Source organism: Rhizoctonia solani, chromosome 2, assembly GCF_016906535.1.
Source record: "Rhizoctonia solani chromosome 2, complete sequence".
Classification (NCBI taxonomy): Eukaryota; Fungi; Basidiomycota; class Agaricomycetes; order Cantharellales; family Ceratobasidiaceae; genus Rhizoctonia; species Rhizoctonia solani.
Window position 1 is genome coordinate 2774104 of NC_057371.1, and position 22845 is coordinate 2796948.

A 22845-nucleotide genomic window follows, 5' to 3' on the forward strand; every position below is an offset into this window, starting at 1 on the left:
ATGTGTATATAGTCAAATTCAATCGTGCCAAGCGATGGAATGTAAACGTTCCTATTGGGCACTTCATTCTCTCTTACACCTCATCACAAAAGTCTAATTTCAATCTCTAGACCTAGTTGACGGCCGCGGGTAAGCACATCTCAAGGTTTCGAACTTTCGCTGCCAGTGTACCCCTCAAGTTCAGTGTATCGAGCGTTCCAAGCGCACTTCGCAATCCACCGGAAGACTATTCGAATGGTTTTGTGCAGCACGCAGAGTCAGATTCGTGCCGCGCGGGAATGCGTATGTGTGATGAACCTTCTTGCATAGCCGTATTTACTTATATGATGCTTGTCGGTGAGGTCGATAAGGTCTGGAGAGCCAAATACAAAACACGAGCCAAGGCATCCATTGGCACATGGGAATGCTACAATCATTTTTGACAGGATCGCTAAATTAGTGACTCAAGGGGCGACACCTGTCGTGATGGTTGCTTTTGCGTGTATATCGATTCAACAAGCGATGATTCGAATTTTTACAAGTACTAGTGATGCAATAGAGAATGCCCAGGCTTGATGAAAGTATGAAAGTTAGCACACGGGCTCTAAACAATGCTTGCCTGGGCCAAAATGTCCATATCTGAAGCCTCGTTCTATTCACCTCTGCTTTGTCCGGCCTAGATAAATCGAATTGCAAATGGTATCGAAACGAGGGCTGGACCAGGCTCACGTCATAGGCCCAAACCATGGATGCCTCTGAGTCCACCGCCTATCTGAATTCCGGAAAGAAAAAGGACAGTCCTGCAACACTGCCCTAAAAGATTTGCCCGATTCTAAGCTAGTGCGGCTCTATAGGATCTCATGCCCAAACCTGGTCTGAAATCGCGGTGGCGTCGTGGGAAAGATGTACACTCCTTCCTTTTTCTAGCGAGTTGGAGGCAAAGGTGTTATCTGAAGTCCATGAGGGTTTGTGCAACGTTTAGGAGTGCTCTAGTTATGCTTGATACCTGAGAGGGCAGAGCCTGATGGAATTATCTAGACTATTCATTATTCATGCATGTATGCTTCCTTCAATAGTGCTCGGCTGCTGATTTAAGTAGCCCCTCTCCGCCGCTTAGGGATCGGGACGCACGCATCTTTGTCGTATTAAAATGATTCCCACACGTTGATATGTACATCCAACGGTATTTAGTTATCAGCACAGACCAACTGTCAGCTTCTAATTATAAATTTAGGTCTTAGCATATTTTGGATCCATAACCGAAAATTGCCAGAATGGTAAAGCCTAGAAAAATACTTGAAATTCACATATAAGAGCAGTAAGAGACCACAAGCACAGGGTGGTCCATCCAAGGGGCATCCAAATCCCCCTCATCGGTACTAAACAGATGGAATGGTAACAGTACAAGCAACAATAGCATCCGGGGCATTAGATGGCTAGGGATACAGCGAAGAGCGCCAAGACAAACTGAAAATACAGATAAGAAGCAACCCGTAATATCAAGCATACTTTCCAGGATGAGAGTCAGAAAAAAGCGGCACACGGATCATACGGCCCGGCTAGTACCAAATTGAGGCGAATTAGCTGAATGAATACGCCTATCGCTTGAAGAGAACGCCGGTGACGTAGACAATGCCCTCGCGCTTGTGAGCTCTCCATCCATCACGCTCTAGAAGCTTCATGACAGCAGGCGCGATGACCGGTACATTGCCCCTAGAGTGCACGCCTCGACCTGTAATAATTTGAAGAGGTTCCTTAGGGATAGAAGCTAACCAACAGGTAATACTCGGTCAGGCCAATTCTCTACTACACCGGTCGCACAACGTACCCGAGCCGGCCGATGACCACCAGATGTTTACTCCCTCCTTAACAACCTCCAAAGACTCATGCACCGTTAGGCCGTGCAGGTCGATCGCTTTGCTTGAGGTCCTGGGGATCGGAATTAGGTCATGCCTCGGATTACATAGTAAAACCTAACTTGTCTTGCTTGGCTTTGACACCCGCTTTGGCTGCCTTCAACCTCCATTCGCGTTCTTTCGTAGCATAATCCCTGGCTTGGTTAGAGTAGAAGAGCGCAGCCTCTCCTCCATAGTCATGCTTTTGCCTGGAATAGGTTTCAGAAGCTTGTTTGAGGGCCTGGATGGATACTCGTAAATCCAATGAAGAGCTTCATAGTAAGCGATAACTACCATATGCCTCTTCTCCTTCCAATAAACAGCCACTTCCATGCATGCATCCGGGTCGTTCTCATCGATTCCACTTTGCTCGACACGATTCACGCCAACAGCAGTGGTCCAATCACTGGGTCCCGAAATGGGTACTGCTTGAGAGCAAGGCGCTCCGACCGCTTTGGCCTTGGGATGGACTGGCACCGTGCCCCATACCGGCTTAGCAGGAGAAAATGGGGATTCAAGTACTTCAGAAGCTGTGTTATGACGCCTGGAGAGGGGAAATGATGTCTCCGGTGGGGCACCAGGTAAATTGGGGTTCTTCCTTGTTGAGGACTCGGTTGCTGGGGCGGTGTAATGAGCGATTACAGGCACCTTTTCGTCGAGCTCTTTGAGGATCTCAATTAGGTGATAAGCATCATCAGGTTGGGATGCTGTCGCACGAAGGCATAGATTTGCATCGAAAAAATCACCAGATTCGTCATCCAACAGGGAAACGAGTGCTCCGAGGGCAAAGTCGTCGACAGTATTTGTGTTTCCCAATTTTGCAAGGGTAGCGCGAAGGGCTTTTGCAGGGGTAGAGTATTCAGGATTATGGAAAGATGAGGAGAAGGTGGATGTCGGTACATTGGGAAGAATTGCATTGAGTCGTGTGGCAACTGAATCAATATAAGTCCAAGGGTCGACTTCGGTGGACGACGGGAAGTAAATGGACTTCGAACTATGAGGAGGGAGTTGGCCATGCCGAACAACACCGAGCACGAACGATGGCTGCTGCTTGCCTTTTCTCTTGGCTTTAGGTTTAGGTTTACCAGAGATAGTGGAGTTTGATGGCGCGGCGTCACGCTGTGCTTTGGTAATCTTAGCCCACTCCTCGACCGACTCGGAGGTTAGGGTTTGCAATTGTTTACCCGTGTGATCACTCTCAGTCCATCCACCCCTCTCCTGTAGATCACGTATCAAGTCATCGATAGAAGGATGTCTATGATTGGTTCGAGGTTGTCCGCGCCATGTTCATCGAGAGTAGACTGAAGAGTCTTCGAGTCGATATCCGGGAATAAGTTCTGCAAAAATCCCAGGGGGGTTGAAAACGAGGCCAACGAGTTATTGCTTGATGACGTGGGAGAGCTAGATGAGTCGTTGAAGACGTCCGAGGCAGAGCTGGCTGAAGTGAGGGAGGATTTCTCGAACACTGAGGATAATGACTGGTTGTCATCGACCGGGGAACACAGGGAGGCGAGGGTTTCATGAAGCTGAGTGAGTTGTTTCTGCTGTTTGATATCAAATTCCGTCAAGAAGGCCGCAATGAGCGAGGGGTCCAGTGATGGGTACTGGTTCTGATAGGAAGACGGATTATAGTTAGTTAATGAGCGGGATTCCGGCTGCTGAGTTTGGCCTCACTTGCAGCGAGCCTTGTGATAGGGTGGCGGGGGTCGCGTTCCTGGTCATCGCAAATCGTGGAGTCGAATAAGAATTAAATAATCACGTGATGTAGTAGGTGGTTATTGGATAACATAGCAAATCAAATTGTTCAAATAGGCGACTATATGCGCACTCAGGGAGCGTTTTCTTGTTTTTAGAACTCATCCACGATCGATAGAAGTCTGAAGATAGAAAAAAGATAACAAACTTAAACTGATACTCTGAACATATATATTTCGACGTAGAAAGCTAACCATAATACTGTGTTTCAAACAGAAAATAAAGAACAGATGACATCTCGAATCTCGATTGTTAGCATTGTCCCCATGGAGATTTTTATGATTACTTACTCGTATAGATCCGCTCGTTATGATCCAACATGAATAAAAGGAGCCCATCTCGTAAAAGATTTCTCCCCAACCTTTTCTCTTAGCACTGCAACCGCATCATGCAGCGCTCTTGCAGACCCTTCATAATTCAGCTTCCCACCCTTGATCAGTTGCGAATATACATGGTCTGCAACTAAGGGAGCATCACTATCTACAATCGCCCACATTGTAGCTATGACGCAAGGGTAGCCAGCTATCAGCATCCCCGCGGCAAGGTGTGACGACTCATTAGGAAGGTTCTTGTCACCGGATGCAGTCTGGCAAGCAGACAAAAAGGCCAATCCCTTATTCCGAAAATGCTTTTGCATGATTTGTCGAAGCCTCAAGTCGCTCTCGTGTAACTTGAAGCTAGAATCTAACGGTGCAAAGGGCTGTTGATACGCATGACAAGCAAAGTGAATCCAGTCAGAATCTTCCATCTCGGAGATTACGGCCTGTGCCGTGGCTTCGGAGCCTGTAAGTTGAGTATAGTGAATCGAATCCTTAGCATGGATTTGAATGAATTCTAGCTCTTGCTTGGTACATGGAAGTGGCGCTTGTCCTGGCGTTGCCTCCTGGCCGACGGCCATAATACGGGAGTGGGCATGAGGCGATGGGTTGGAGCGCAGAAGGACACTCAGAGTTGGAATGTAGGAGGAAAATGCAAAATTGTACAGCCTCGTGAGAGGCCTGCTGTAGTCCCCAGCCGCGTGGAGTGGGAGTAGCGATAGAGGGCCTGTGGTGTTCCATGTCATGTGGATGGGCTCATCTGGTGGGCGGTCATTCTATAATGGTAACGCGATAAAGTTTTGAGTGGTTATCAAAATAGAATAACACTCACTGGATACCCAAGGGCTTCGAGGACTGGTTTTACAACACATAGCCACAATTCGCACAGGGTGCTCTCGAATTGATCTTTTCCCGCCTTTAAACGAACTCCTCTGAGGCCCTCAAACTCTGCGGTGTCATCGGATGACTTCGCCAAAATTTCGGGGGGTAAATTAAAATCTAGTATCTTGTTGCGATAAAGATTCGGAAGGGGGACATGTATAAGGTCGTTCTTTTTTGGGAGTAGGATGAGGGCATCGCATCTTGATTTGTGTGCATTAACAACGACGACAGGGCCGTATCGAGCGGCCTGAAAAAGCTCGGAAACTTGCTTGGGACGTAGGAAACGTTCAAAACCAGGAATTCTGCGCGCTTCATCCAGAAGTCTCTCATATCGATCTGCCATCTGGTGTTGTTGTTGAACATTCCAGCTCATAGGTTTTAAATACAGACTAGCATCGGAGATTGGGGACGAAAAAATTCCAGACGCGCTGCTATATAGCTCGTCTGCGGCTTCTTTGAGGTGACCGGCCAGTTCAGAATTAATGGACGAAAGCTCATCAAGAGGTGTTTGAAGCTGGAGATGCTGACCCCACACTATTGAACGCCCTTGTTCAAGCCATTCAAGGGCAAGAGAGATTTCTTGAGCTTCCATTGCAGCCGCAGCCGCCTCTTCAATGAAGTCGCTGAGTTGTTGTACCTGGTAAAGCTTTGTGCTTGCAATATCCCCGAGCCAGACTACTTGAGGCAAATAATTAACAGCTGATTGATATGCCTCAACAAACCCAGGACGAGAGTTTGACAGCAACAAATATGCTAAGATACGCGTTGAATTGAATTTATTGATAGGATGGCCGTAAGAGGACCGAGAGGACCTTTGAAATAGAGTAATAGATTTATCTAGTGCTTCTTGGTCACCGGATTGTTCAAATCGATAAAGGTAAGAGAGCGCCATGTTACTCAGCATCATAGGCATATTTGAATGTCCTTCGTCGGTGAGCGATATAGCCCGAGATAGGGTAGCGATAGCAAGTTCAAAGTCTTGGAGCTCTTTGCGGACCCGGAACCGCTCCCTATACGAATTACCCAAGTTATTTAACCAATTCTGTTTATCTGAATGGTCATCACGTGTCAGTTCCACTGCTCGGTTCAAGTGGTCGATGGCCTTGTTCCCATCTTCTTCCTGGCCTAACTGAGAAAATCGAGCTCCATAAGCAAGACCAAGGTTATTCAAATAGGTAGCCAACTTTGAGTTGCCTGCTGGAGTTAGGTTTACAGCACGGGTCTTGTATTCTATGGCCCTGTTCAAGTCATCCATTTTCCGGCGTGAGGGTCTAAATCTGAAACGCGATTCATAGGCAGAGCCAAGACTGTCTAGTAGCCCAGGCATGGTTGGATGTTCATCGGGAGTATTCTTCACTGCCTGAGTTTGAACAAAGATTGCAGATTCAATATCAGACACACGTTTTAGCCGAGAGAATCTAGAATGAAAAGAGTTGCCTAAGTTTCCGTATATTGTTGATAAGTATTGCTGATGACCATTCGCTGAGAGCTGCATCGCCGACCCTTGGAGCTCGATTGCCTTGTCAATGTCTGGTAATTTTCCAAAGTATTGAAAGCGAGAATTGTACGCTAGGCCGAGATTATTGAGTCGGCCAGGAAGATCCTTGTCGCCTGCCGGTGTAAGCGACACTGCTCGGGACAAAATGTCCATTGATTTGGAAAGATCATCCTTTATACCCAAATAGGCGAAGCGTTCTAAATACGAGGTTCCGAGACTCGAAAGGAATACGACTATGTTGGGATCACCATCAGACGTGGCGGATACCGTTTCTTCATGGAGTCGAACAGCGCTGTTACAGTCCTCCAGGTTACCTAAGTAAGCGAATCTAGCCTGATAAGAGCTCCCGAGGTCGCTCATGATATTTAGTTTATCCATGCTTCCCTCAGGACTAAGCCCCATGGCTTTGGTTTGAGACTCTATTGCGGATTCGGCATCATCTTTATTTCCCGAGCGCTTGAACCTGTGATGATAATATCGGCCGAGGGTGCGAAGGTACGTTGGGAGACGGGCATCTCCTTCTGCGACTAGACTAATCGCGTATTTTTGAAGTTCTACAGCCCTGCCGAGTCCTTCGAGCTCGTAATGTCTGTCTGCTTGAGACCATGCCGAAAATAGCCCGGCCATTTTCGCATAAAGAGAGGGAATCGCTGCGCTATCTTGAGGTTCAAGTGAACTGGCTGTGGAATAGTATTCCAAAGCCTTAGTAAGGTCGTTGGAGTCTTTGGTTCGATCCCAGCGCTGCCGATGTGCCTCTCCAAGCGATTCGATCCGAAATAGTTGTTTTGGGTGGCCGAGCGGGGTGAGTCTCACGACGTTCTCCAAGCAAGTTATAGCATTTTGGATGTCCATAGGACCTTCCGCAAGTTCGTATCGGAGCTGATAGCATTTAGCCAAATTGAAAAGCCAGTCAGCGGGTGCTGGGTGGTCGGGCGGTAAGAATGGCAACGATTCATCGATAACGTGGCAAGCAATATCGAGATAGTGTTGATTGCGGGAGAAGTTTACAATATTGGATAATATCACGTTGCTGAGGGACTCAAGGACTTCTAGGCCTTTCTGACGACGTTTGTCTGCGGATGGGAGCGTTTTCGTCGGGCCGAGCTGTTGAAGGATGCTCTTTGCATCCAGCTCTGCGGCATCCAATTTTTTCTGGCTAACGAAGGACACGAGAAACGCCATTAGAAACACAGGCATGAACAGAATTTTAAGAGCTCACCTGATTTTAGTGCCCAAAGTTTTGAGCTGTTCTACAAGTGACTTAATCCAAGCGTCCAAAATTTCTTTATCCTGGTCTCATAAATCCATCTGCCATAAGGTAGAGGTTCAAAAATAACGCACTTCGGTCTCAGGTAGCTGGCGGGTGCCTTGAAGTGCAGTTGTTTCTCGTTCACTGACTAGTCGTGAGTCTATTTCCCCAGATGCCTGCAGAAAGTAGAGTTGGGAATCAGATCTTAACGTCCGGATATTGCGAAACATTTACCTGCAGTATTTCTTGAGGCGTGGAACTTTGAAAAGGCTGATGGTTTGAGCATGGTATGGTTCATAGAGAAGTTATAACAAACCTTACGACCCCGTTCGCATCGTGAGAACTTTCGATATTATTCATGTCGTTTGCTCCCTACTATGCGGCGGCGGCTACTGAGCGTTTATAAATGTTCAAGTTGACGTAACCTACTTTCTACTGTGGGCTGAGTTTGTATAAGGAAGACAGCAGGTCAACTATGGTGGCGAGAACACTGCCCTAGATTAACTCGTTTGCTCATCGAATCATGAGATGATCTTCATCTCGGCCTCATTAGATAATCAGACTCAGGTCTATCTTTACCTTCCCAAAAAGGCTACCATGTTCACAGGCTTTGACTAGCTTATAATCCTTGAAAGTTTGATTGTGAGAAATCGAGAGACATTCAACTGGTGTCTGATTACTGGGTGGTCTTATATTACCTGAGTCCAGAAATCGAGGAACAATAACTCGCGGTTGAAGATGTCCCAATAAACATGGAAGATAATCCCCTTCCCGTGATGTGACTAGCTGTCGTAATATTTCATCGCGCCTCGCGCTCGATCAAAGCGTTACTCACATCAGGTAAACATTCAGAACAATTATTTATTTAGCTACAAAAAGGCGAGAGGGCTGGCTGCAGGGGGGCCAGTCCAGCAATGAGGGGCGGATTTAGGGGAATAGCGAGACAAGGGTCGGATGACGGCGAGCTGGCGGGTAGAAAGACGGGGTCGGGGGGCGGGAACGAGGGGAAGAGGGAAAGCGCTTAAATGCGCCGGGTTAGGGGGAATTAATCAGTGGCTTTCATTCTTATAGGCTATGTTCGGAGATCGTGTCTCAAAAATACCATGGTTGAGGTGGACGGCAGGGGGACGTAGGCTCGTCCGTTGGGCTTTGACTGTTCCAGCATAGACCTTTTATATATTTTCACGCGCGTAATGTCTTACATACCTTCTGGTTAAAGACAATAAGCATAGGAATTAAAAAAAATTCATCGCTCATCCTCTCAGTGGACTGGATCAAAGCGCGAGTGTATGAATCCCCATGAACGAATGAGCCAAAAACTAATATTGGGATGCATGTATGCGTCACAACCGCATAGGATTCTGTCAAATGAATTAGCCGAAATTCCATTCAGAGACAATTATCTTGTCATATGCCCCTTCAGCATGAAAAGCAGGAGTTCAGATCGTTGTGGACAAGGTGTGCCAGTTTGTTCTCAGTGTTCTGATCATATTGTTCAAATTGCCCGCATGCACGTGTTCTAAAAATAGCTCATTGACAACCTTAGTGAATTGAAACACACATAATACTCAGCAAAACGGTGATATTCAATAGCTGGGTCCTGACTATTGTTATCAGTCTGAGTGTCCAGCCAAAAAGGTGGCGTGCTTGCAACGCGATCTTCGGTACAACATATCCCAAGCTGAATATTTGGTGTTGGGCTATCATGAATATCATCTCAGTTATGTGGTGCTTTTTTTAAGAAGCATGAATGATGATGTGCCCTGGGGGGCTATCCCTGTAGTTTCGCTTTGAATCGATATATTTACAGCAGAACTCTGATCTCGATCTGCTATAATTTAGGGCAGATAACATCAATAACCTATATTGATGTTGGCTTTCGACATTTATTTGTGGTGGTATCTCAAACGGTATGAACATATTTAGGGTATATAATTATGTATTGTTATTGCTGAAAACTAAAGCTACAGTAAGTCCTTATCGAAATACTGCCAGAATGTGGGTGCAAGTGGTGCTTATTTATAGTGGTCAAATTAATATCCATTTGCATATCCCCAACTATTCACTACACGTATAATGCCGCAATAGTTGTATTATCGAGTTCGTGAAGGGATTGCCAACGACTTACCTGACAAACGGGCTATGCTGAAAAGAGGATATCGAACAGACCGACCGAATCGAGTATTTTCATTCTAAAAACCTGCCTTGTACCTCTTTGTCCGGGCAGAAGGTTTATTCGATGGAGGGGTAACGCTATACATGTAGGTGCCTGGTCGAGGTATATCATCAGTGGGCTGAGTCTCTCCAGGGTTGTGATGACCAGACCTAATTCGGGCCCGCTCTCTCAGCTATCGGAGGAAGGGATGAAAGTGGATTTCCGGAGAGTCTTCGCCGGTAGGGTCATGAGCAGCCGATGTTAGTGCAGTTTGGGAGGTTGGCGAAGGCCCTACAACGTTCATCAATCTTATTTTTATGGTCCGGTCTATTCAGCACAGCCAGTTCAATTTTCCTATCGACCGAGAGAGAGAAGAAAATAGGTTGATTCGGCTTACCGTTCGAGCCTGCTCGAGTTAGCCCCGCCCCATCTCCCACTCGTGTCGGGCTCGCGGTAGGCTTCAAACACGACTTCCCTCTTGCACGAAAGCAGTCCCATCCACAGTTGATTGATTTGGGTTTAAATCTGAGCAAAAAGAGTCTACAAGGTTTGGGATATGTATATTAGCGGAATATGATGTAACAGACCTCATAGTAACCCCATTCCCGCGCAATGTGTGGACTCGTTATAGGCGACTTGACCAGGTGATTGGTTCTCTCAATGTGATTTGTCTTTCACTTCTACCAAAGTAATCGCTTGAGTAAGCTATTTCTCCTCTTTGGAAAAATAATCCAGATCTCATTCGACTCACCGCGCTAACCTATCGACTGAATCGGAATCGGCTTCATTATATGTATATGTCGCGAGATGCCGCGTCGCTGTGAAACGATGGGCACGTCTACGTTCCATCAAGCTTTAGCTTAGGTGCATATTATTTCTAGTAGTCGATTTGCAGGCGCATATGAGAGGCGGAGCGTGAACGCGGTGCTTGTGGCCAATGTCGTAGGCAAACGATGGTGGAAGCGTGGTCACCAAGCTAACAACCACGGATGCAGTAAGCGCCGAATCTTGGCTGGGTCGACTTGCGTTCCAGGAGAGTTGACGACTCCCCAAGTAGAATCAGAAGGATACCGACAAAGAACTCTCAAGTGCGATATGCTATGAATTTATCCCTCTGCTATATGCTCACCCAACTCAGATAACGCCAGACCTAAATTTACTTCCGTCGATCTTCACAACGACGACCCAAAACGACAAATCCTCATGGCTAAATATTGGGTATGCCGCTCAGCCCTCGCAAATAGATGATCCAAGTGTCGCCCCCGGGCCCTGTTTTGCTCTTTTATCATATTTTTACCAATCTTCCTTCGTTTTGACCCGACCTGATTCCTTGCTGCCATGCGTCTCGTGTAGACTCTAATACTCGACACACCGAGGTCGATAATCCAACCTCAAGGGGTATAGAGCTAGCGTAGATGGGGATATTCTCCTCACCTAACTATGGTTTTTGGCAGTTCACAAGCACACAGCCAAGAAATTATTTTCGGAAGAACTGAGTATGGGCGTTAGGTATACACACGCGGCTTCCAATTCGCTCACATGTAAAACTTATTATCGTTTTTGCTAGGATATGCAAAGTGGTACGCTCCACAGATATTGCGTACTGGCATTGGCCGCCGAGAGGCCTCTGCCTCCCATAGAGCTATAGCAGCACTGAAGTAAGTCGTGTTCCTTTCGCTCTTTCTCGCTCGCTCACTCTCTCTCTCTCTCTCTCTCTCTCTCTCTCTCTCTCTCTCTCTCTCTCTCTCTCTCTCTCTCTCTCTCTCTCTCTCTCTCTCTCTCTCTCTCTCTTCTGTTCTCGTTGATTTTCTTAGGTGTCAATTTACTCCAGCTTCTCGATACATGTGGCCCGAGATATCTTGCATGTTGTGTAGTGCACAATTTGATGGCCTCAGATTCCGAAAAGGAAGAGAGAATTACACATATCCAATTTCGTGTCACAAATGCGTACAAAAATACAGTTTCATATGCACATGGGGCAAGAGAGCCACAAAGGAGGGGAGCTAAGTGAGTCGTCGTGTGCAGATTTTTTGATACCAGATGAGATCATCCTCATAACAAAACAAGAAAGCAGAAAAAAAAACATAAACGTTAGCGTTTCGCGTAACTCAACTCCTGCAGCCAACCGCTAGAATTATAGAGTAAGTGATGATGATTATAGGTCTCTCAATCCGTCAACTTGCCTAGATTCCGATATGAATGTACGGCATCCAGAGCACAAAGTCCTTGGCCCTCAGTTGCTCTCGCAGCTTTGCTACCGCATAGTGAAGCGCCCTAGCCGTATCACCTGGCCCAATACTCCCTTCTTTCATCAGCCGAGCATATACCTCATCAGCGATTGTCGGAGCATGGACGTCAGCTATCGACCACATCGTGGCAATTACACTCGGATACCCGGCCATCAGCATCCCCGAGGCCAGATGTACCGCTTCGTCAGGAAGCCCGTCGTCTCCTTTGGCAGTCTGGCACGCAGAGAGAAACGCGAGATGCTTGTGTTTGAACGATTGTTGCATGATGTCACGAAGGGTGAGAGTGCCGTCATGAAGATAAAACCCGCTCTCGGTTGGGTGAGTTAGGTTCTGATGTGCATGGCAGGCTAGGTGAACGCATGAGTAACTCTTCATCGCATCGAGTACGCTCGAAACCTCGGCGCTCTCGCCGTCCAGTTGCTTGCAGCTGATTCCTGAAGGGATATGCTCCTTGATAATGGCTAGTTCGGTTGTTGTTCCAGGTAATGGACTCATGTTGGGTGTAGCCGCTTGACCCACGGTAAGCAGGCTGGGCGAGGATGTCGAGCAAGTGCGGCTGCTCGGCAGTAATGCGGCGAGGGTAGGGGTGTAGGATGTGATAGCATAGTCTGAGAGCTTCTCCATCGGGCGGTCATAGTGTCCGGCTGCATGTACTGGAAGGAATGATAGCAGACCTGTTATACACCAAGTAAGATGCGGGAGGTCTTCTGAACGACGTGGCTGGTACGTCATGGGTCATGAGTAGGCGAACTATGACAATTAGAGTCCAAACGCTTACCATATAGCCCAACGCCTGTAACACCGGCTGTACAAGGTCGGTCCAGAGTGTAGCGAGCACTTTAGGGAAATAGTCCTGCTCGCCTAAGCGATTCATACCGCGTATACTATATCGCTCTTCCAAGCCACGCCCATTAAGTGAGTATCGGATCCTTATCCGTGCGATCTCTGCTTTCTCGTATGTCATATTGGGTAGTGGTATATGCTGTATGTTAGAGCTTCCGGCAATGAGTGCTAGCGCATCGCAACGAGACTCGTGGAGGTTGACGACTACGACAGGGTGATGGCTTGCGGCCTGTAGTAGCTCAGAGGCCTTCCTTGGCAGCATGAAACGCTCGAATCCAGGGATACTCCTGGCCTCGGACAGCAGATGTTCGTATTTGGCGGCAGTGCTGCGTATATGATGCCCTCGGAGATCTTGTTGATGTGATTGGGGATTTCCGGTCGTAGGTTCGTCTAAAACAGGCCGTACTGGGTCCGAGCTAGCCCGGCTCAGCTCAGCAGCTGTTTGTTCAAGCTCTTGCGCTAGCTTTGGGTGACTGGAGGAGAGCTCGACAAGGGGGTCTGGAGCTGAAGCGTCTGGCCCCATACAATAGATCGTCCCTGCTCAAGCCACTCGAGTGCTAGACTATGATTTCCCGCGTCGACTGCCGCAACAGCAGCCTGCTGAGTGAGGTCGCCAAGAAGTGGTAAGTCCCTATATCTGTCGTCGACTGTGGCGCCTACCCAGATGAGCTGGGGTATCATATCGATGGCCAGTTGGAATGTATCGATCGTGTCGGGCAGTGACAGCTTAGAGCTCAAAAACGCTGCCTCACGGGCAGCCGCAAATCTGTCACGAGGATGTCCTACTTTAGACTTGGCGGCAGCTTGAAGGTGAGCAGCAGCCGTAGCTATGTCGAGTAGATCTGAGGGATGTTTCATTCGGGTGATGTGGAGATGAGCTAGCTGCGAATGAAAGCGTGGGTAGTCTACATGCCCCACAGGAACCAAGGATACAGCTTGAGTCTGAGCCTCGATTGCTTGCTCCAGCACCGTTGAGTCCTCAAACGCCTCGAACTCCTGACTGAGAGCATTTGATAGATTTGCCAGAAGACCCGGAAGGCCAACATGATCTTTCTGAGTGCATAGCGTTGCCTTCTTGAAGTGATCTACTGCATTCTTTATGTCCTCCTGCTGATGATGGGCTTCAAACCGACCGAGATATGCGTTACCCAGGTTGTTGAGATAACTAGCATAGCCGACATGGCTCTCAGAAGCCAGACTGACTGCTTCATGATGACAAATGATGGCGTTATCTAGATCCTGAGTGCAGCCTGTCTGATCAAAGCGTTGTTGTAACGACGCTCCGAGACTAGAGAGAAGCGATGGAAGACTAGCATGATTGCTAGGGGCCAGTTCTACTGCTTGAGCTTTACATTTTATGGCTTGGTTTAGGTCTTCTATACGTCGTAACCGTCGAAACCTGTGTGAGTATGCGTTACCAAGGTTTGCAAGTGTAGCACATTGATCTGGATGACCGGTCTGCAACTGAGTGGCTGAGGCGAGATGTTCAATTGCCCGGTCAGCGTCCTGTATATCTCCAAGATGTTCAAAGCGACTGATATATGCGCTTCCGAGGTTATTAAGCTGACTGGGCATGTTTGGATGGCGCGGGGGCGTTTGTACGACTGCCTGGGTCAAGCACTCGATTGCATGCTCTACATCCTCGAGTCCACCCAAGTGCTTGAATCGGGACATATGGGCGTTTCCGAGGTTATTGAGCCGACTGGGCATGTCTGGATGGCGCGGGGGCGTTTGTACGACTGCCTGTGTCAAGCACTCGATTGCATGCTCTACATCCTCGAGTCCACCCAAGTGCTCGAATCGGGACATATGGGCGCTTCCGAGGTTATTCAGCTGACTGGGCATGTCTGGATGGCGCGGGGGCGTTTGTACGACTGCCTGTGTCAAGCACTCGATTGCATGCTCTACATCTTCGAGTCCACCCAAGTGCTTGAATCGGGACATATGGGCGTTTCCGAGGTTATTGAGCCGACTGGGCATGTTTGGATGGCGCGGGGGCGTTTGTACGACTGCCTGTGTCAAGCACTCGATTGCATGCTCTACATCCTCGAGTCCACCCAAGTGCTTGAATCGGGACATATGGGCGTTTCCGAGGTTATTGAGCTGACCGGGCATGTTGGATGGCGCGGAGGCGTTTGTACGACTGCCTGTGTCAAGCACTCGATTGCATGCTCTACATCTTCGAGTCTACCCAAGTGCTCGAATCGGGACATATGGGCGTTTCCGAGGTTACTGAGCCGACTGGGCATGTTTGGATGGCGCGGGGGCGTTTGTACGACTGCCTGTGTCAAGCACTCGATTGCATGCTCTACATCCTCGAGTCCACCCAAGTGCTTGAATCGGGACATATGGGCGTTTCCGAGGTTACTGAGCCGACTGGGCATGTTTGGATGGCGCGGGGGCGTTTGTACGACTGCCTGTGTCAAGCACTCGATTGCATGCTCTACATCCTCGAGTCCACCCAAATGCTCGAATCGGGACATATGGGCGTTTCCGAGGTTATTGAGCCGACTGGGCATGTTTGGATGGCGCGGGGGCGTTTGTACGACTGCCTGGGTCAAGCACTCGATTGCATGCTCTACATCCTCGAGTCCACCCAAGTGCTCGAATCGGGACATATGGGCGTTTCCGAGGTTATTGAGCCGACTGGGCATGTTTGGATGGCGCGGGGGCGTTTGTACGACTGCCTGTGTCAAGCACTCGATTGCATGCTCTACATCCTCGAGTCCACCCAAGTGCTCGAATCGGGACATATGGGCGCTTCCGAGGTTATTCAGCTGACCGGGCATGTCTGGATGGCGCGGGGGCGTTTGTACGACTGCCTGGGTCAAGCACTCGATTGCATGCTCTACATCCTCGAGTCCACCCAAGTGCTTGAATCGGGACATATGGGCGTTTCCGAGGTTATTGAGCCGACTGGGCATGTTTGGATGGCGCGGAGGCGTTTGTACGACTGCCTGTGTCAAGCACTCGATTGCATGCTCTACATCCTCGAGTCCACCCAAGTGCTTGAATCGGGACATATGGGCGTTTCCGAGGTTATTGAGCTGACCGGGCATGTCTGGATGGCGCGGAGGCGTTTGTACGACTGCCTGTGTCAAGCACTCGATTGCATGCTCTACATCCTCGAGTCCACCCAAGTGCTTGAATCGGGACATATGGGCGTTTCCGAGGTTATTGAGCTGACCGGGCATGTCTGGATGGCGCGGAGGCGTTTGTACGACTGCCTGTGTCAAGCACTCGATTGCATGCTCTACATCTTCGAGTCTACCCAAGTGCTCGAATCGGGACATATGGGCGTTTCCGAGGTTACTGAGCCGACTGGGCATGTTTGGATGGCGCGGGGGCGTTTGTACGACTGCCTGTGTCAAGCACTCGATTGCATGCTCTACATCCTCGAGTCCACCCAAGTGCTCGAATCGGGACATATGGGCATTTCCGAGGTTATTGAGCTGACCGGGTAGATCCTTGTGCGTGATGCGTGTCAGTTTGACTCCATGAGACTGTAGCTCGATCGCCTTATGCAGATCGCTCATGTAGCCCAACCGCTCGAATCGGGTCAGATACACATTTCCGAGGTTGTTCAAGCGAGAGGCCAAATCAGCATGCCCAACTGGGGTACAGATAACCGCCTGCTCCAAGACTGAGAGTGCTTCGTCAATGGCATTCATTCTGCCCGTTGTTCTATACAGTGTCAGGTACGCGTTTCCAAGGTTGTTGAGACAGGCAGGCAGTCCTTCATCGTTCTTCTGTGCTATAGACACTGCATGCCTAAGGCATTGTACTGCTTGTTCGTTATCTTCCAGGCTCCCTAAGCGCTGGAACCGACTAATGTATGCCGCCCCGAGGTTGGCCAATCTGGCTGTAAGGTTCTCATCGCTATCGGAAGTCATGCGAGCCAAGTGCGAGAAACAATCGACTGCGTTGTCGATGTCTTCCAGGTTACCCAGACGCTCGAATCGCCCAGTAAGACAGGCGCCAAGATTACTTAGTATATCAGATTCAGCAGAGCTATGGGCGGAAGGTCCGGCTATGCACTGCTCGTAGAGAGCAATCGCTTGGTTGAGGGCATTTATGTCCCCACCGTTATCGTACTTGCGACTTTGCTGTTGTGCCATCCATATGAGTAGCTGGTGACGAAAAGTACGTTTGGAGGTTGCGGCAAAGTGGTCGTCTTCGTCGCGGTTTGCGGGCTTTGAGAGTGTGGTAACCACATCTCTTGTCAAGGCCTCAGCCCCACTAGCTTGGACGGCATAGAGATGCTGTTGTATCACTCGTAGAAATCCCTGAATGCCAGGAGTAGTGTCTTGGGCTTGCAAGCCATCGTGTAGCTCAGAAGCTAATAAAGACTTAAATAGTTCGATTACTTGGTCATCTTCGCATGCTGAGTCTTCCGTCTGCGGGCCATCCCCCGGTTGTTCGTTCTCGCCCACAGAAGTGGGGGTATTTGTTTGATTATCTGAGGTCTCTAGCGAAGCCTGAATTGGGAATTGAATCTTACGATCTGCGGAAGGTATATCCACGCTACATACCATGCTCGTTGATCCTAGACCCGCTTCTGGAAAGTTCGAGCAATTCACAAAGTCTAGCGACAAGACAGGCGGTCCAGGATCCTCGGGCTTGTAAACAATCAGCAGTCAGACATGTCATAGCTGGCGGGTATGATGTCCTACATTCATTCCTTTGAGCCTATAGGGCCACACATGAAACCTACTCAGTATATGCAGCTCAGGTGGCCGATAACGCACTCACAGGTTGGATGCCAGCTCAGCGGCTGATTTGTCGTCTTGGTTTATACTCGGCGCCAAGGGGAGTGAGCTCGTTTGATTGTTGTTTGCGTCTTGCATAGTGATGGTCAATGCGGGCTTGAACAAACTGGCTCTCCTTCATTCCACCTTTTATACATATGGTACTTCGTTATCCACCAAGCGACGACTTTGCTGGTTGAAGGAGAGTTAGGCGCTCCTGGCTTCCTTACGAGACAAGGCGGTGTAGAGGAACCTTGGTTCAGCAAGGCTTGCCTAACAAGGTATATCGATATGCCCAAGGGAGTTTCTATTGGAGACGTCAGTGAGCGTGATGAGTGCTCTTCCCCCTGGCGGCTTGCTTTGTCTCTGTACAAATTAGAAGGCAGTGCATTGACTGCGGCCACAATTTTTCGGGTGATAGACTGTACCTATGCGGTCAGCGCTAGTTTGGCGTTAGAGCTTCTTAGAAGCATTCTGCTACTGACTCCACATATGCGAAGAGGTATTTCAAAAAGGTTTAAGGCTAATGGATCATGGCGGATTACCCCAGTTTTAGATGCGATTTTCAATCGTTGTGTACTTTATGCGCCAGCCTGTCTCATTATGTACCACCTTTATAACATATATCTTGCAACCTGATTGCTTGGAAACAGGTGTACGCTTGGCCCGACTATCAACTTACATTCAAGTTGGCAGTATGTATGCTCCCCTGATGTTGGCATGTCATGAATCAGCCGCCAATAGGCTACTGTAAAATAATGAGACTGAAGCGTCTACACTGAGGCCGCACGGAATATTCAGAGGCTAATACTATATATGCTCATCAGGCAGTCAGTTTCAGATAGAAGTGAAAGTAGCGCACGGATGTGTAGTCGTAAGTTTACTCCAACGGTATGGATTGACGGAATTCGATGGGTTTATGCGAACACCAACGAAGGGGCGCTTAGTGGACCGCGGGTTGTCCTTCTCTCGATTCTGACTACGACACTAGCATGGCCAATCTGTTTGTTGACCGTAGGCTCGCCACCAGCGCAAGGACACAGTAGAATGGTACGATAGCTTAAGTGCTTTAGTGATATGAAGTAGTTGATCTGTGATTACGGTTAGGCTGAAGAGTGCTGCGTGGATCATTGCGCAATGCCAATCCTATTCCACCGGCTCCTCCGTCCTTCTCACCGCCCGGCGTCATTTCGTCTTCGACCAGAAAACACGTAACTTTGAAGATCGTATCGGCCCAATTATGTCCTTGACACAGGCAACATCTAGCGCCTGGCGATTGGGCGATACGATCGAAGCACCGCAGCCTCGTCTTGGGGGTTTTTAACCAGGCCTATGGAAGAACACGAGGAGAGCTCTGAGAGCCTTGTACCTATTTACACGAAAGATGGGCGATGGAGATATAGAGGTGTAAGCGCTGAGCGACAGGGAGAAGATGGATTCAGTGTTGCTAACTTGTATAAAGGAGCACTCGGGCCAACATCGTAGCTCAGCGATCCATTGCACTTATACCTTCCCCAACCACGTACAAAGAAACGCCCTACTCGACCCTACAGACACTTCTAACACAATCGACGCTAATCACGCAAGCTACAGCTGGTAAGCAAGGTACCTATACAGCTGAAAATATGGTCCAATTGAGCATCATGTCCACATCACAGCAGTATCAGATGTCTGTAGAAGCAAATCCAGCACTACACGCCGATCGCCCGGGCCTTCCGTCTGAGTCGCTAATCGCCGATGCGCATACCCGACTATCGCTGATCTTCAACTCGTTCGTTGGCCAGCATCGCGTGTCCGGATCGCAAGGCACAAATGGACTAGCGCTAGTGCTCTACTGTCCGCTCGAGGGAGGAGAGGTGAGTCTCAGATATCCTTGGTTCTGCTAAGCTGACGTCCGGGATATGCAGTATGTCATCGATGCCACCGTACACGAGTTGGCGCAGAGGTCTGGAGCGACAGTGACAACTATAGACTTGGCACAACTGATCAATGAGCAACCAAGAAGCTTCTGGGAGGGTGAGTAACTCCGCAAGGCATGGGTTGACCTATTCACGGGTTTGTTTCTGGGTTTGTGATTCATTTAGATGCATCAAAGTCTAGCCAGGACAAAGAAAGCAACTCGGACTCTGAGTCAAAGCCAGAGAGCGCCAACGGCACCGGGTACTTCAAAATGCACGAACCTATCACATCCAACAGAATCTGCGACCTGGTCGACATGGCTATCCGGGAGCCTAGCAGTGACCCGGCAGTCGGCGACACATCAGAGAAGCATCGGCGTATCGTATATGTTCGAGACTTTGGGTTTCTAGCGACGTTTGCCCCAGAATGCTATAAACGAATCATCAAGGACAGTCAGGATCAGGTGGACGGGGACACTGGAAGTACTGAACTAGGCAATACATCTATCACGGTCATTCTGGGCGCTTCTCCGCTCCTCATCAAGGATGGCCTATTCCAAGAATCTGATCCTCGAACGCTCACTAGGCGAGACTCATCGCCTGATCTTATGTCTTTCCTGACGTCGCGCCGTTCGAAGCCCGAGACTAAACAGGAGAGCGAAACGCCAGGATCTTGGGGGGAAGGAGAGGTCGCAGACAAGCCTCGCGAGGAACGACTACGTCGGCAGCATGAGATGTGGAATAGCAACACGCTGTCGAGTCATATCCATGATCATCTTACCAAGGTCGGAGTATCGGCTGAAAAAGGTCGCGGTCGGTCATCCCGTTCGAAGTGTATACCGGCATGTGTCGTGGTCCCAAAGAAGAGAAACCTCGAGCAGGAGCGCTTTTCTCGAGAGAAACGGCGCCTGAATCTGAACGAGCTGCAAGTCCGGATGGCGCTCCTCGCTTCTGGAGGCGAGTTGGAAAGTTTGACTGATGTCGTGGAGAGTCGGTTCAAAGAACAATTGATCGAATGTGATGTCATCCAACAGGTAGCTGACCGGGCACTCAGCTTTGCTCTATCCTTGCCCTCTAATTCCAGTTCGTCGGCACACCCTACGATATCCTGGGAGGCATACTGTGACGCATGGAAGCGCCAAGAGGAGCGAGACAGGGAGCGTGCCCAGTGGATGGAAAGCTCGGTGCTGATGGAGAACAAATCTTCTGATGGTGAGTGGGTCAACATACCGAAGTGGGGTGTTGACTGATTATCTGAGAACCTAGACTCCAATGAGGATGACGGTGAAAGCTCTAGTAGTAGTAGTGATAGCTCAAGTAATAGCGGCGACTATATTCCAACGAGCAACAGGTCGAAGGACAAGAAGGATACCACGGATCCGGTTGTCGAAAGGGTCAAGAGTGAAGGAATGGACTCGTATGAGCGACAGATGCTCGACTGTCTGATTTGCCCAGGTACGCAGCAATCATGATGAACGCACTACAAAGTTATCTTATATCGTTGGGTACATATAGATGATCTTCAGTCTGGATTTGACGCGGTTCATCTTCCCAACTCGACGATAGAAACAATCCGCACTGTGGTGTCCTTGCAGCTGGTCTGCCCAGAGGCATTCCAGACTGGCATCCTGAAACAGTATAACATGTCCGGCGCGCTGCTGTTTGGCCCACCAGGGACTGGGAAAACACTACTGGCAAAGGCGATTGCGAAGGAGTCGGGTGCTCGGATGGTGAGTTCCCCATGCATATACGTAGTTACATAATCTCATCAATCTGCCAGCTTTCCGTTAAGCCTTCCGATATCTTGGAAAAGGTCAGTACGGCTCTTCCTGGTATGATAGCCTTCGCCAATTAATGTGTGAAATGCGATTAGTGCGTAGGAGAGGACGAGAAGAAAGTCCAAGCTCTATTCAAGCTCGCCCGTCGGCTGAAGCCATGCGTCATCTTTATCGATGAGGTCGATGCATTGTTGGGCGCTCGGATGCCTGCGAGGAATGACAACTCATCGCGCTGGCGTACAGACATGCTGACGCAGTTCACCCAAGAGATGGATGGGATGCTGTCTTCTGATGTGATTGTGATCGGAGCGACTAACCGTCCGTTCGATTTGGATGACGCAATCATTCGCCGGCTACCCTGTCGCGTCCTCGTCGATCTCCCTGATACGAATGCTCGCGAGGCTATACTGAAGATTCTGCTACTGAACGAGAACCTAGGATCGGATGTCAACTTGGCCGAACTGGCGAGCCAGACGCCCCACTTTAGCGGATCAGACCTGAAGCGTGAGTGCATATATCTCGATATAAGAACAGCGTCTCATATTCTGAACAGATTTATGCGTCATGGCTGCATTCGAGTCTGCCAAAGAACTAGCAAAGATCTCGTGGACAGATCAGAAAGACAAGAAAGGCAAGAAGCCTGGTTCAGCTGTTTCGGCACTCGGCAACTTGAGTCCGGCTACATCGGAGTCGGGGATCGAGGAAGTCGATGCACCAATCGCATCCACCGCTGCAACCTGTAGGTTCATATACCCAGCATGATATCGTTTGCATCTGCTGATTATTACTCATAGCAAATGACGCAGAATCGCGGTTGGCGGATGCTCCCCAGACACGCACGATTGCCAAGCGTCACCTTGCACATGCACTGGGCCAGGTCCGCGCATCGACCTCCGAGATGCAGTCATCTCTGACCGAACTTCGGCGCTGGAACGAGCAGTTTGGATCCGGCAGTCGGTCGAGCAGAACCAATGGAGTCGCTGTGCCCGGGTCGGCTCTTTCGGGACCGGGGCAGACATGGATAAATGGGACGGGAATAAACACTCAGGGTATGGGCACGAGTGTAATGGACGGGCCCGGAACGTACGGGTCAGGAGCATATGGGCCAGGATCATACGGGTCAGAGATGAGGGTGCATGGGATGAATGGATCGACAGGACATGTGGTAGATGTGAACTATGTCCCACCGCCACGAGGCACGTACCTACGCTCATTGGGTATAGACTTGGATGCCAAGTAGTGACAAGAACAGCCGCCAGCGTTTATTCAAGCCTAACCGCTGGTTACCTTGGAGAAGAGTGTTGTTCGTTTGTGGTTGTGCCTCGTTTATTGTAGCGTATACCTTGTGAATGATGATATTTCTGACGGGTTGACAAGTTATCCAAGTGCTGCCATAGCAGATGCTTTTTATTTCCAAGAGAACTCAACGGATGAGAAACGATTACTATATCTGGCAGATTATTTGTTTGACAGAGAACGGATTGGATCAAACACGGTGTCGACAGGTGAGGCGGTAAGGCTTATTTTCTCAGACACGCGTCGCGGTTTTTGGCTCGTTACTGGAGTCATGTGGTGGATCTTAAAGAAAGCAAATTCATA

At 49.1% G+C, this 22845-nt stretch overlaps 4 protein-coding genes across 4 annotated transcripts; 1 reads left to right on the plus strand and 3 right to left on the minus strand.

Moving 5' to 3' along the window:
• Window positions 1–1577: 1577 nt before the first annotated feature.
• On the minus strand, window positions 1578–3596 carry RhiXN_05470 (Smr domain protein; the record flags this gene model as incomplete). Its single annotated transcript, XM_043325286.1, has 6 exons — window positions 1578–1747; window positions 1808–1908; window positions 1958–2115; window positions 2169–3129; window positions 3177–3484; window positions 3549–3596. The coding sequence occupies 6 exons, from the start codon at window positions 3594–3596 to the stop codon at window positions 1578–1580; spliced, it is 1746 nt and encodes a 581-aa protein (XP_043177705.1).
• A 340-nt stretch (window positions 3597–3936) lies between these two features.
• On the minus strand, window positions 3937–7935 carry RhiXN_05471 (CHAT domain protein; the record flags this gene model as incomplete). Its single annotated transcript, XM_043325287.1, has 6 exons — window positions 3937–4722; window positions 4779–7482; window positions 7546–7616; window positions 7668–7751; window positions 7810–7845; window positions 7897–7935. The coding sequence occupies 6 exons, from the start codon at window positions 7933–7935 to the stop codon at window positions 3937–3939; spliced, it is 3720 nt and encodes a 1239-aa protein (XP_043177706.1).
• A 3978-nt stretch (window positions 7936–11913) lies between these two features.
• On the minus strand, window positions 11914–17669 carry RhiXN_05472 (aromatic di-alanine and TPR containing protein; the record flags this gene model as incomplete). The annotated part of the gene is made up of 7 exons (XM_043325288.1): window positions 11914–12699; window positions 12758–13335; window positions 13386–14969; window positions 15014–17300; window positions 17355–17441; window positions 17496–17511; window positions 17575–17669. 7 exons carry the CDS (start codon window positions 17667–17669, stop codon window positions 11914–11916), a joined length of 5433 nt encoding a protein of 1810 aa, XP_043177707.1.
• Window positions 17670–19213: 1544 nt separating this feature from the next.
• On the plus strand, window positions 19214–22486 carry RhiXN_05473 (AAA family ATPase; the record flags this gene model as incomplete). Its single annotated transcript, XM_043325289.1, has 9 exons — window positions 19214–19426; window positions 19478–19586; window positions 19655–20680; window positions 20735–20923; window positions 20984–21198; window positions 21249–21281; window positions 21342–21750; window positions 21800–21985; window positions 22041–22486. The coding sequence occupies 9 exons, from the start codon at window positions 19214–19216 to the stop codon at window positions 22484–22486; spliced, it is 2826 nt and encodes a 941-aa protein (XP_043177708.1).
• Between the last annotated feature and the right edge of the window lie 359 nt (window positions 22487–22845).